Raw genomic sequence first — 13776 nt, 5'->3', positions numbered from 1 at the left:
AAAGAGACACTTCAGTTTACATTTTCATAGAAAATCTGAGCAATGTAAGCCACTAAAGTCTGTGGTTCAGGAATAATCCATTTACAACACGCTGCTCTATGAGGCAGTGGCTCAGTCAGTAGGGGCTTGGACTGTGAGCCGTAGGGTCGCCGGTTCAAGTCCCCGACCAGACCTAAAATATGGAGAGTGGACTGCTACTTGGAGAGGTCCCAGTTCACCTCCTGCCCTGCCGTGGTGCCCTTGAGCAAGGCACTCCCCTATACAATAGCGGCCCACTGCTCCTAGCACTAGACTCCTGGTACTAGGATGGGTTAAAAGCAGAGAACACATTTCACTGTGTGTGCTGTGTGCTCTGCATGTGTGACCATTAAAGAGGGGTTCATCCCTCCTATTCTATGCTAACAGCTAACATGCTCACAATGACCAGAAGAGCTGAAATGATTGGTCAATTAATCAATTAGTTAGTCGCCAGAACATTTAAATTGTTAAGAAAATAAAAACTCAACAATCTCTTGTTTAGGTATCTTAGATGTAAAAATGTCTGCTTTTTCACGTCCAGATATTATAGTAAACTGAATATTTTAAGGATTTGGACAAAACAAGACATTTGTGCACACTATTTTTGACATCCAAGACATCCTGGTCTTCATTTTAAACAGTTGAATAATGTAAAATAGACCAATTCATCAATTCATCAACTGATAATGAAAGTTGTAGCCTTAATGTTGAGGTAATGTTTAGATCAGGGGTGTCAAACTCAAGGCCCGGGGGCCAAATCCGGCCCGCGACCTCATTTTATGTGGCCCGCAAGAGCTTGCAAAGAATATAATATACAATTGGTGTAATTGTTGAATATTTGCTTTCAATTATTTGCCCTAGAGTTCTGCTTTCAGACGTAGTTATTTAGGAAGATATTACCAGAACTGATAATAATCCAATATAGGGCCAACAATGTAATATAATACATTATTTAATATATATTATATATTTACATATATATATTTATATATAATTAAAATTACAACCGGCCCTTTGAGTGCAACCATAATGCTGATGAAATTGGGTTTGACACCCCTGGTTTAGATGGTACATTGTTAAAGTAAAGTTATGCAGGTATTTTATCAGTGGGCCAAACTCCCTAAAATGAAGTGAAGTTCTTCATCAGTTCATCAGTAAATTAAAGGATTTAAAGTTGATCTGAGGTCAGTAGGAGGCACTTCCTTCCTTCTTTAAAGATGGGAAACAAGACAAGAGGCACTAACTCACAAGACTTCAGATGCTTTTTGACGTCCTCACTTCCCTCACTCCTGGTGAATCAGTAGCATCAGGAGGGATGGAGCAGAGAGGTATTTGAGGGGCTCGTGTTATCTCATCTGGAAAGGATACAGACCCTCATCCCGAGTCACAACTTGTTTGAAGCCCTGCAGACGTGGGAATCTCAGCGGCGGCTCGTCGGCCTGCAGGCTTCAGAGTTTCCCACGAGGACGTCGTCTCCGAGTCTCAATGCATCGCCGTCTGACGAGTTGCTCTTCATCTTCTTTAGATTGTTCTTCAATGACACATTTCTGTCCACACATGGGACCAAAGTGCAGCAAACTCTGTAACGTATAACACATATGATAGATGCAAAATCAACTATTGACCTTTAAACATTCAAATAGCAGATGTTCGCCTCTGTAGGGAAATTATACAACACTCTCTTAAACCTCTGAAAAGTATTGTTTGTTTATGTGTAAGTATTAAATAATTTCCCCTCTTCTAATACTTCTAATAATAATAATAATTCCGTACATTTATTATAGCACTTTTCCAGATGCTCAAAGCGCTTTACATTACACACATGTAACGGTCATGTACTGTGGACAATACCCACAGAAGCAAATTCAGGTGAAGTGTCTTGCCCAAGGACACGACGGCTTTACAGACGCAGCGGCGGCGGGTTTCGAACTGGTGTTCCCCAACGCCCCCTTGGTCTGATGATCAACGCACAGCCCACTGCGTCCATCTTCACACTTGAAGTCATCGAGGCTCTTACAAGTACACATTACACACATATCCTACATGTAACGGTCATGTACTGTGGACAATACCCACAGGAGCAAATTCGGGTGAAGTGTCTTGCCCAAGGACACAACAGCCTGACGCAGTGGCGGCGGCGGGTTTCGAACTGGAGTTTCCCAACGCCCCCTTGATCTGATGATCAACGCACAGCCCACTGCGCCACTCCCTTAAGACCTTATTAATACCCAATATGTTTACTAGCATTGCATTGATGATCCCTTAACTTGGATATTCCATCAATAAGGTGACAAAACAGAGACATTACCATAAAGGCATTGCTATGTCTTCAAATAAAGAAATAAATTGTGTTTTTTTTAAGTTATGTGCAGTGTAGAGAAACCGTTAATAAAAGAAGTCCTCATAGACTTTTTGGAGCAAAAACACAATTCAAGAGACATAGCACCATGTTTTACAGCTGGTGTCTCCGAGAAGTGATAAAAAGGTCAGTCTTTCAATAAACTCTCTCCCAACAGAACATAAGGGCTGAGGATATTTGACCAGAAGATCTTAACTTTAATCTCAGCAGAATCTGAGGTTGTTTTAATCATAGAGTATCAAATGATAACACTTTTGGCTGAGAGGTGAAAACAGATATTTAATACAGATACGTTGCACCGTAATTAAGTACTTTTCGTGATAATGAAGTATGCAAAGAACATCTCATTCCTCGTCTTGAGAACCGACAGCTAAGAGAAACCCAACACTATTCTGGGAATAAGACTCTTCCTATCACCCTCAACTGTAAGTGGTTTTCTCCGTTTGATGTCTTGAATGGTCTTGGCGTATTTGTCTTGTGGAGAGAAACAAACCTATACAACATGTAAACAGTCCAATCAGAGCCTTCATTAGAGGTGAGGAGGCCTCTGCTGCCGCACAGGGAGAGAATCAAAAACACAACCTGGATAATAGCACGTGCTGCGGGCTTCATTCATTTCCAAATGTTAACAAGGCCGTTTCACAGTATGTTAATTCCACTAATAAGCCTATCTCTGCGAGTCATCTCGGATGGCAAAGATTTGAGCGCGAGGCGGTGGTGTTTTACACAAAAAGCTGCTGGCCACATTTTAAATGAAGCATAACTATGTATGATTTCCCAAAGCTGACATAATTGCTCAAAGGGTATCGGAGTACTTTGTTTACTGTATTATGAAAGAGCAGTTTCACTGTTTGCATGTTAGAAAGGCTACTGAGAGAGGGGAGGAGCTCCTGCTCGCCTGTTAAGCCATTTTTCTGCTTTTTATTCAAGCTGTCAAATCAGACAATCAGGAGATAATGCAGCCTTGGTTTGGAAATTATAAACGTGTCAAGAGATGCTCTAAAGGCACCGACAGATGCCACTTATCTCCGGCTGCCTCTGCAGTGTGACTGTATCATCAGAGGGGAAATATAAAATGTTTACATAAGAGAAGTATTAGTATCAGTCAGAAATGTAATTCCTTTCACCCGTCCCTCTCGCAGGGGATTGACTCCCCAACGAAAAACATACAATGATTTTTTTTTAACAAAACAAACAAAAAAAACGAGGAGAAAAGCATCCTCGCTGATCTTCTGTCCATTTCCAACATCGCTTCTTGTATATTTTTTGGTGGAAATCCTCTTAGAATGCAAAGTAAATAGATTAGGATACAGTGAGGGATTACGGCTCCGCGGCGCTGTCAGATTAGTCGCTGAGCGCCGCGCGTCGACAGCTCTGACACGACCATGGCTGCTGTTCAGGAAAGGGGCTCCGCGCGACGCTTTAAGACGCTGGTTGGCTCCGATTCATGAATAAAACTGTGGCCCGTAATCTCAGCCAACACACACACACACACACACACACACACACACACACACACACACACACACACACACACACACACACACACAAAGACGAAGCCTGGAACATTCAATATCAGTGGTGATGGAAATATAATACAAGTCTTTATTTTTTCAGGATGATTAATGGAAAGCTTTAAAACACTTTCAGTCGCGGTTTTAAAAGCAGAACCCGGTGTTGATGTTTTCTTTTGAGGCTCGTTTGGTTTAGACTTCACTAAGACAGAAATACCCTGAATCCACATCAACATTTCACAGGTAGAATATGACAGGATAAAGCTATATAAAATGTACAACTCACCAACAAAAGTGGTGATACAAACATGTATTATGTCACTTGTATCAGATATGAGTTGAGCTCTTCTCCAGGTAATACTTGGCATACCAACATATGGATAGAAAGTGAGTCTGTGATTGGTGAAATGTTGTTGTGTCTCTTATCGTTTCTCTGATGTTCTTTCAAACCATTCCTAAATGGACCACATGAAGCATCCCGAGGTCTTCATCGTCCTGAAAGAGAGAAGAAACACAAAGGTTCTGTTTTGTAAAAGTAAAGACGGATGGCTAACAGCACATGTTTTCATCGTCTGTGATCTGATTGGTAGTTTTACCTTTGAGTTCCCTCAGAAGAGTCCTATGTGCCTGCTGAGTACTATTCTATACTGTAAACCTGAGCGATACACTCACCAAACAAAATGTACTCTATGGTTAACTTTGAAGTCATGAAGCCTTCCACATTATTCATTCTTAATTACATGTAGTCTATATCACACTATCAAAAAAGTAGTGAATAGGCAATTCAAACTTTCCAGGGCTAAAGTGATGTCCTAAAACAGCTAGTTTTGTCCAACTGAAAACAAAATAACTACTTAATTCTATCATAACAATCAAATTCTCACATTCAAGAAGCTTCGACCAGCTATTCACCATTTTTGCTTGAAAAATGCCAGACGATTAATCAATTATCCACATTTTTGGAGGACATATTCTTCGATCAACTGAAGTATAATGCTATTACCTAACATGACTATGAACGCTATTGAGTAGGGACATATATTATGATTCTTATCATAATAAAAATCAATATCCAATCTACTCACATTCCTGCTGTCGCCTTCACTGCTTCCTGCACGACAAAACCAAACGACACGAGATGTTAGAGGAAGTCAGATGTCACAATATTACACATGCACACTCACACACGGGAGCCCTAAAGCACACAAACACAAACACACACACACACACACACGGTGTCTGAACAGGTTACATGCTCACTCAGTAGGTCGGACATGTCGCTTTTCTGGGTTTTAATGAGTGTAAAGCGTTGTCACTCATGGCGATCTCTCTCGCTCTGAGCGCTGTGTTAATAAGGTGATGATTGACATTAAAACCCCAGCGTGCATTATACAGATATTTAAAAAGCTGATGCAAATTCCCCTCCAATAGCCTACAGTCCGGATTATCAAACTACACAGCGATTTGATAGCGAGACAATTGCTCATCACCCGAAACATGGAATTATTAAACTGGAGAGAACAGGAAGGAGAAAGAGAGGAATACATATATGCTATCACTTCGTATTACTTTTATGACAGAGATAGACACACACACACACACACACACACACACACACACACACACACACACACACACACACACACACACACACACACACACACACCTGTTTGTCTCAGAGGGCTCACGGTCACACGTATGCTCTCGGCCTGAAGTCTCCTCTGATTGGCTCTGCCATCAACCCTGAGGAATAAAATGAAAATGATTAAAGTGTAACATCTGTTGAATTGAGTTTGAAGATTAAAGAATAGTATGTGCTGTTGCTTTTCATTTTGTTCAGAAATGAGCGGTGTAATCTTCATTTATGATAAACGAACTCTCCCTTAATCTACCACATCTAGTTTTTACTCCATTTCCTGCATTATCCAGTTTATCTTTGGACAATCTAGAGAGCAGACAAGTGTTCATTTGTTGAGTTATGGATTGCACTTTGTGGCAGAGAGAAACTTTTAACCTCAAAATGCATCATGTCTTCTTTACTGGGGCTCCTATTAGCAAAGACTTTGGTATTCTTGCTCATCAGTGATTTACACGCATGGTAGATTTGGTCTTCTGTCTTTTTCTTATGATCAAAAGAAAACTGTTCTCTCCAATGTGCAGATGTTTTGCCTCTCATGGTGTGGAGAGCAACTTTGTTTCTGCTTTGTTGGATTCCTACATTGATGAAAATTACATTTGACATTTTCACCTCCTTCCAAAAAACACAAAACTTCTTCCATTTCAATTTCAATTTCAGACCATCTTTGGGACGCCGACACCTCAGCAAGATAAGCAAGTATCAGGTGAAACAAGTATGGCTGATTTGTATTAATGTGATCATTCATTGGGGCAGTGGACATCAGTATCAGCAGATACCTGATCTTTATTAATCAGAACTCTTGACAGAAGTGACCCTCAGGATCTGGATCTAGATACTGAAATCTTTCCTACTTGGAGATTCTGGACATAAATATGAAATACATCAAATGTGTTATTTAAAAAGCTCTAGTGTCAATTTTGGCCTCCTTTATACGCAACACTAAAAACAGCCTCCAATCTCCTTCCTCCGCTGACAGAGGAGTACGTGACGAGAGCGAGGCCAGCGGCCGTCAAAGGAACGTTGGGATGCTTCCCAGATTCCCGTCTCGTTCCCTCTCTCACTTCTCCGAGTCGGATTTGGGGAATGCGTGGATCGGCGAGGAAGCCCCCGAACTGCCATTGTGCTTTCGCCTTCCTCCCTTTTCTCTTGCTCTTTTCTCAGCGAGCCAAACGGGAAAACGCCCGCGCTACAATGCCTCCCCTTCTCCATCTCAGCTAAGCTGTCATTGGCTTCACATGAGAAACAATGAAACTTCATCGGAGACCAGATTACAAAAAAACAAACGGAGGGGGTTCAATATGAAAATGTTTTCTAAAAGGACGGGGGGAGGCTTTTGTCTCTTTCTCTCTGTGGCTATTATCTGTTGGGAGGTTTGGGGATCTGCTTCCTTAGACCTGGGGTACTGCACCTCCGGGCCTTTGGCTGCCAAATCGTCTCCTAACCCTCTTTTCTCTCCTTTTACTGTTTTAAAAAAAAGCATCTCTCTCTGTCTCTTCCCCTCTCATTCTCTCTCTGGACCCAGCTTGTTTAAATTGGCTGATAGGAAAGGATTTGGGATGGATGGAGGGGGCTTAGAGAAACTCAGAGTGGAGGGGAGTCATCAGTGTTACAGTCAAACAGCCATGAAAAGCCTGTGAGGATGAAAAGAACAAGAGCCCCTTTTTTGATCTAACGCACACAAATCCCATATAAATACTCCAATATGTTAGTTGGGGTATGACAAGGAATGCCCCTCCATCCCTTCACAATAACAGAGACGTGGATTTGTAAGTATCTGTTTGTGAGTGAGGCTGGGACAAAGTGCTTTGAGTGTGTCTTAAGTCACGCTGTTTCCACATGTCATTCATGTAGACGAGTGTATTAAACAATCACTCCGAAACACCGAGTTCTTCAGGCGGGGTGCGGATGGAGTCCGGTGGAGTTTCAAATGTGGGTTCAGCGTTGGGATGGATGGAAGCGTAAGACCCGTAACTGATGTGACGTTGACATTTGAAGTGTCACTGGGATGAAGGCTTTTAGGATGCAGCTGGGTCATTTGGCCACAGACGCTCTCATACAATTCTTATACAGACAATACCGACCCACTGAGGGAGAGGAGATGACAACTTAAAGTGGAACAGTGAATCATCCGCACACAGAGTCTGGGGCTTCTTTAAGAGCGGGTTGAACTAACTATGTCAAAGCGGCTATAATGTGTATCCTTATTATAACAATTGTTCTTTTCATTTTGGTGCATTCTTATTATATTGATTGAGCATTTAGAGGCTGGAGAGTCTGATATGTTCCTCAGGACATATTCTTAGAATAGTCTCATTGGTGAAGACTTAAAACGGAGCTAAAAGAGAGGGGAAATTGTCGGTTTTATCCGTCAATATCAACTGTTTCCTGACAAGTTAACCCTAACCCTATCAACTTAAAAGGCAAATATGTCTCAATATGGTGTTAACCTATTGTTTTAATTCACTTTCATTCATAATTTGGACACAAACATGACTTTAAATGGATGATTATGTTACTCCATAACGGCTGGATGTGTACTTTGCCAACAAATTCAACATATCAACTTAAAAATATGGTCAAATGTCAACAGGGGCCAAACTAGTGAGTTAATGCAGGTTTAAAGAAATAAGATGTGTGACAGTGATAATAATAACCTGAAACCACGTAGAAGGCTCACACACATGGTTCATGTCACTCACTGTGTTGTCGGAGTATTCGGGTACGAAGGTCCTGCTGCCGTCTGGTTTCTCTCCGTCTGTCTGGAGACACGCATCACATCATCTCCAACTCTCTGAGGGTCTTCTGGAAAAAAAAACATAGAAAGAGAAAAGTATGTACAACACCATTTATCCAGAAATGATGCTTGATCCAATAGTTTCCTTTATGACGCCTATATATTGAGTAGTCACAACCCTCTTTGAACTTTTCATGTTTAAGTGTTTAACAAACAAATTGTGACTTTTTTGTATCCATCCATCAGACTTATGCTTTTCAACTTTTACCTTAGTTTGTTTGTGAAAAACTGAAGCGTATAAAATACAAAAACCTTAAAAGATCCCATGTCATGGCCTTTTCTACTGATCATAATTCCATTGTTGAGGTCTACTAGAATAGATTTACATTGTGCAATTTTCCACATTGGTTTCTCATACAGCATCTCTGTATAGTATGTGTATTCACTCTGTCCTACACGCCTTGTTGGAGCTCCTGCCCCCCCCCCCTCCCTGTGAGCCCACTGTGCTCTGATTGGTCAGCTCGCCCACTCTGTTCTGATGAGTCCACCACCGTTACAGCTGAACATCAGTGATTATGATTTACAATGGAGTTTGTTAGCAACTAGAAAATGACACCAGTAATGACAAACAGAGGAGAATGCTGCGTGGGGTCTGGGTGCCGTGTTGGCGGGACGTTGCGCGGCTCGCTGCTGCGCCCTTTTAGGCTCGAGGAGCGGACAGTGTCAGCTGGATTACTGGTGTCGTTTCATGGTTGCTGCGTGGGGTCTGCGAGACAGCGAGACACCACGGAGCTCAGCCTGAGCTCCGAGTGTTTGTGTTTACGGAGCTCCGCGCAGCACCGCGGCTGGGAAAATATAAGGCTGAGTGAGTGTGTGTGCGGAGCTCCACGGATTGGTCCATTTGGACTTCGTTACATCAATAGGACCCGGAAGGAAAAAATGGAAAAAGAGAAATGTCCAACGAGGCGTTCTGGGGCAGCATAGACAGGTCTTTTCTGTGTTAGAGTTTTACTCGCTGCAGGGTGTACTTTGAGGGTTTGTGACTCTGCAGACCGCTTACATGCAGAAAAAGCTACATAACACACAAGGGGACAGGTAATAACCAGAAAAGCAGGACATTGGACCTTTAACACCTTGCTCCAAAATCTCCAGTAGTTGTTCACTTANCTTGATGTTCATGGCTGACTATATCAGTAGATGCTAGTGTCTCTACTTTAAAGAGTCCTTCTCCTTGCTGGATGTTCAGGTGTATATCAGCTATGCAGTGTCTCTACGTTTAAACGAGTCCGTCTCCCCTCCGCTGACTGTTCCAGGCTGTATACTCATATGAGTGTCTCACTTTAAAAGAGTCCTCTCCTGCCTTGATGTTCATCGTGTATATCAGTATGTAGTGTCTCTACTTTTAAAGAGCTCCGTCGTCCTGCCTGATGTTTCAGGTGTATAGTCAGCTATGTAGCTGTGCTTACTTTAAAGAGTCCTACCTGCCTGCTGATGTTCAGCGTTTATATCGAGTATGTTAGTTGTCCTACTTTAAAGAGGTCCTCTCCTGCTGATGTTCAGGTGTATATCAGGTATGTAGTGTCCTCTACTCTAAAGAGTCCTCTCCTCTGATGTCTCAGGTGTATATCAGTATGTTAGTTGTCTTACTTTAAAGAGTCCTTCTCCTGCTGATTGTTCAGGTGTATATCAGTAGTAGCTGTCTCTACTTTAAAGCCAGTCCTTCTGCCTGCTGATGTTCACGGTGCTTATCCAGTTTTTATTGTTAGTGATCTCCTACATGTCTCCATGCTTTAATGTTCAAAAGCTTCTTTGATTTTCTCATACTGTCTGCTGCTGCAGCCACGTCTGCTTCACCTCTGTCTGAAACCAGACCCAGTTCTGTTCCTTTGATTGGTGTAGCTGGCCGGCCTCTGTTGTGATTGGCGTCAACCGCTCTAGAGATGTCCCGGCCCGCTTATATTACAATGTGTTGGAGCGCGCTAGCCAATTAGGTGGTAACATTTCATGATGTAACTATTGTCCAGGAAGTCTACCAAAGGAGTCAAATGGCAGCCGCTTAAAGATGAGATTAATAAAAGTCCACTTTGTGAATTTTATAAAAGGTCCCGCGTTATCAATGCCTCTCTCAGCGCTCCATACTGTTTCAGAGCAATAACATTTCGCATGATGGTTTAGAACAGCATGCGTTTTATCACATGCAGCATTGAACTTTTATCCCGGTTGAATCTGATCAGCGCATTACTCCGCCTCCTCTTTTTTCTTTTCTTTTTCAAGTAAGGACCCAAAATTCCGCGTTTGTCTGTAACAGGGATGCCCAAAAAGAGGCCGCCGGTGGATGAGAGGTAGTCTCGAGAGGGCGGCGCTACAATGCGGGCTTGGTATTGGTTAAGCGCCACAACAATCGGCGTTTACAGACATGTTTGTGTATATGTGACCGCGCCGCTAGAGAAAAGTGAGGTGCATTTTTCCAAATTATAGCCATAATTAGCGTCCACTTTAAAAAAAATGTAATGATGGACACAGGTTCGGTCCGGATTGATTTGCATTCGTGACGCGGGCGATCCGGCGCCGCGCGCGTGGTCCGGAGTTTGAGGCAGTAGGCCCTGAGATAAACGCGATGGCAATCAAATCTATAACAATCTAAACATCGCAGGACATTAAAAAACATTATGATATGCTAAACCTCAACAAATATAATCAAACACCTCATTGCCAACGTTATATTTCTCGTAAAGGGCAGGTTGGGAGATGAGCGTGGGCTCATTTTACAAGGTGCCCGTGTACAGCTACCTTGTAATGCTTATACTTAAAACCACTGAAACTCTTGAACGGGCATATAAAGCCGCAGCACTTTTTAGTTTGCTGCGCGCGCGTTGTGTCCGGCATTTTTAGGTTAGGGTTGCACGCTCTCTGAGGGATAATGTCTCTTGTGAATCGAACGTGGCCCTGTGCTTCATCGCTCCATACCATACGCCTGCCCATACCATAACCCCACCACCACCATGGGCCACTCGATTCACAACATTACCCTAACCCTAATCCTAACCCTAACCCTCACACCAGATACTGACTGGTTTTCGGACCCCCCCAGACCCCCCCAATAAAGCAAAACTGCACGTTTCAGAGTGGCCTTTTATTGTGGCCAGCCTAAGGCACACCTGTGCAATAATCATGCTGTCTAATCAGCATCTTGATATGCCACACCTGTGAGGTGGGATGGATTATCTCGGCAAAGGAGAAGTGCTCACTATCACAGATTTTTTCAGATTTGTGAACAATATTTGAGAGAAATGGTCATTTTGTGTATGTAGAAAATGTTTTAGATCTTTGAGTTCATCTCATGAAAAATGGGAGCAAAAACAAAAGTGTTGCGTTTATATTTTTGTTCAGTGTATGTTGCATCTACAGTATCTTGTTTACTGTATGATTCAAATCTCAGATCAAAATGTTGGCAGTGATCATTCACTGGCAGTGATCTGTACATTTTACAGATATGTTGCCAGATTTCTGTGTTTACTTCCGCCGTGAAAACACACTATAGATATATAAAAAGGGTTTGTGGAAACAGCTGTGTGTAGGCTTTTTGCAAATGTGGACGTCACACCTTGACAATCCCGTTTGTGATGAACATGTCACGCCGGTAAAGTTTCTAAATTGAGAAGTCAAACAGTGATGGAGGTTGTGTGATCAGAGCTGAGCGAGGAACAGAAACAAACGCTGCTTCAACACAGCGGAGCTAACAGGCTTTCACCACAACCACCAAGAAAGGAGCTGGAGAAGTGGATCTTCAGATAAAGCTCTTGTCTCTTTGCCCACTGAAAGGCCCTGCAGTCACATCAGCCTTTGAGAGGGGGAGACACAACCATCAGGAACAACTTGGCTTCTCCTCCTGGCATAAAAACGCCACTCCAGAGAAAAAAGAGATAGCGAGCAAGAGAAAGACGCCTTCCCTCGCACTTGTTCGCTACCCTGCCTCTCACAATGACGTATCTATCCAAATCTACACACTTGTCAGCCAGACAGCTTTAAGCCATTCCCAACGCTGTTATAAAAAGGGACCATTGCTAAGCTGAAGTGTGTGTCCTCTATTGTGTGTGTGTGTGTGTGTGTGTGTGTGTGTGTGTGTGTGTGTGTGTGTGTGTGTGTGTGTGTGTGTGTGTGTACATGTGAAGGCAGGATCTCAGGTTTACAATGGATGCACATAAATACCAGAAGTGGTGCATAGAAATATGGTCCAGGACATCCACCTTAAAAAGAACCACTAGATGCAGAGAAATCGTGAAAAATCCTCCGAACAATAGCATGAGATTCGCTTTTCTTTCCAATGTCTCTTTCTTCCAATGCAAATCATTTCGGTTTTGTGATTCCCTTGAAGTGAAATGAAGAGATCCAGGGTGGCGATGGCCTAGATCAGCTGCGTTTATTCCTGATGTGAAAACACTGCTTGATGGTTTTCTGTCGTATCAGGCCGTTAGATTAAATATAGCTCAGATCAAAAACAGCAAACTCCCAGTCCCGATGAGCAGAGCTGAACCTGCTGAGCCTAAATGATCTTGTTTCTTCTCTTGCTATGAGTTAGAGAAGATGGATATCACTTTCCCTTCTGTACAGTTACAGCTTAGCTTAGCTTAGCATAGAGACAAATGGAAACAGTTAGCCTGGCTCCTTCCTAAGAAAGAAATAATGACCGTAGAGCACATTTGAACCAGACTATTAAAACACATTATCTACCGTCTGTTTTATTTGTACAAATACTGACATTTAAAACTACAGCTCGATGTTCTCTTTGCTGACTGACTGGTAAACTGTACGTAAATGAACAATTGTCCTGCATTTCGCTGCAATTTACCAGCAATCTTACTATATAAGCTACAGCCTTACCAATGATTAACCTGGTTAAATGATTACAAATCAGTGGTCAATATTTAGTAACTTCTCAAAACTAACATGAGTATACTCTTTTGGCATAAGTCTGCAGGTTTAAAGGAGTGAGTTATATCAATATTATTGTCATTAATGAGTTAGAATTAAGCTCTGGGGCTGTTAAAGCGTGGTATGCATCTGCATGTAAATCCAATTGAACATACATCTAGTTTCAGAGTGTAAAATGTACAGCGTGGTTTTGTGTAGGTGCAGCACACTTGTGTATTTGCCTTCATAACGAGAAGTTGACCCTCTGCAGGTCATTCAGTGTTTGCACAGAGAGACAGCAGGATGTGTTGGGTCGTAGGAACAACTGCTTTACATGAACAAAACACACTCACCCAACTGTCACACCCATCTGCACACATACTGTACACATATTTACACAAACACATCTCCGAGGGCTATTTTGAATTGGAGCTGTAGTGTGTGTGTGACCATGAATGAAAACAAATACATTTCATTCTGTGTGTGTGTGTGTGTGTGTGTGTGTGTGTGTGTGTGTGTGTGTGTGTGTGTGTGACCATGAATGAAAACAAATACATTTCATTCTGTGTGTGTGTGTGTGTGTGTGTGTGTGTGTGTGTAT

At 42.3% G+C, this 13776-nt stretch overlaps 1 protein-coding gene across 1 annotated transcript in view; it reads right to left on the bottom strand.

Annotated features, from left to right (window-relative positions):
• Window positions 1-3910: 3910 nt before the first annotated feature.
• wdpcp (WD repeat containing planar cell polarity effector) overlaps window positions 3911-13776 on the bottom strand; it is a 59278-nt gene continuing 49412 nt past the window's right edge. The window contains exons 11-14 of the mRNA XM_010767192.1: window positions 8230-8332; window positions 5558-5634; window positions 4977-5002; window positions 3911-4386 (exon numbers count right to left, since the gene is read on the bottom strand). Of these exons, the coding sequence (XP_010765494.1) occupies window positions 4336-4386; window positions 4977-5002; window positions 5558-5634; window positions 8230-8332 (257 nt within the window). The 3' untranslated portion in view covers window positions 3911-4335. The remainder of the gene's footprint in view (window positions 4387-4976; window positions 5003-5557; window positions 5635-8229; window positions 8333-13776) is intronic.

This window comes from Notothenia coriiceps, unplaced genomic scaffold (genome assembly GCF_000735185.1).
Source record: "Notothenia coriiceps isolate Sejong01 unplaced genomic scaffold, NC01 NC01_scaffold00004099, whole genome shotgun sequence".
Classification (NCBI taxonomy): Eukaryota; Metazoa; Chordata; class Actinopteri; order Perciformes; family Nototheniidae; genus Notothenia; species Notothenia coriiceps.
The sequence above is the reverse complement of the archived record's forward strand: the minus strand, read 5'-3'. Positions and strand labels throughout refer to the sequence as shown.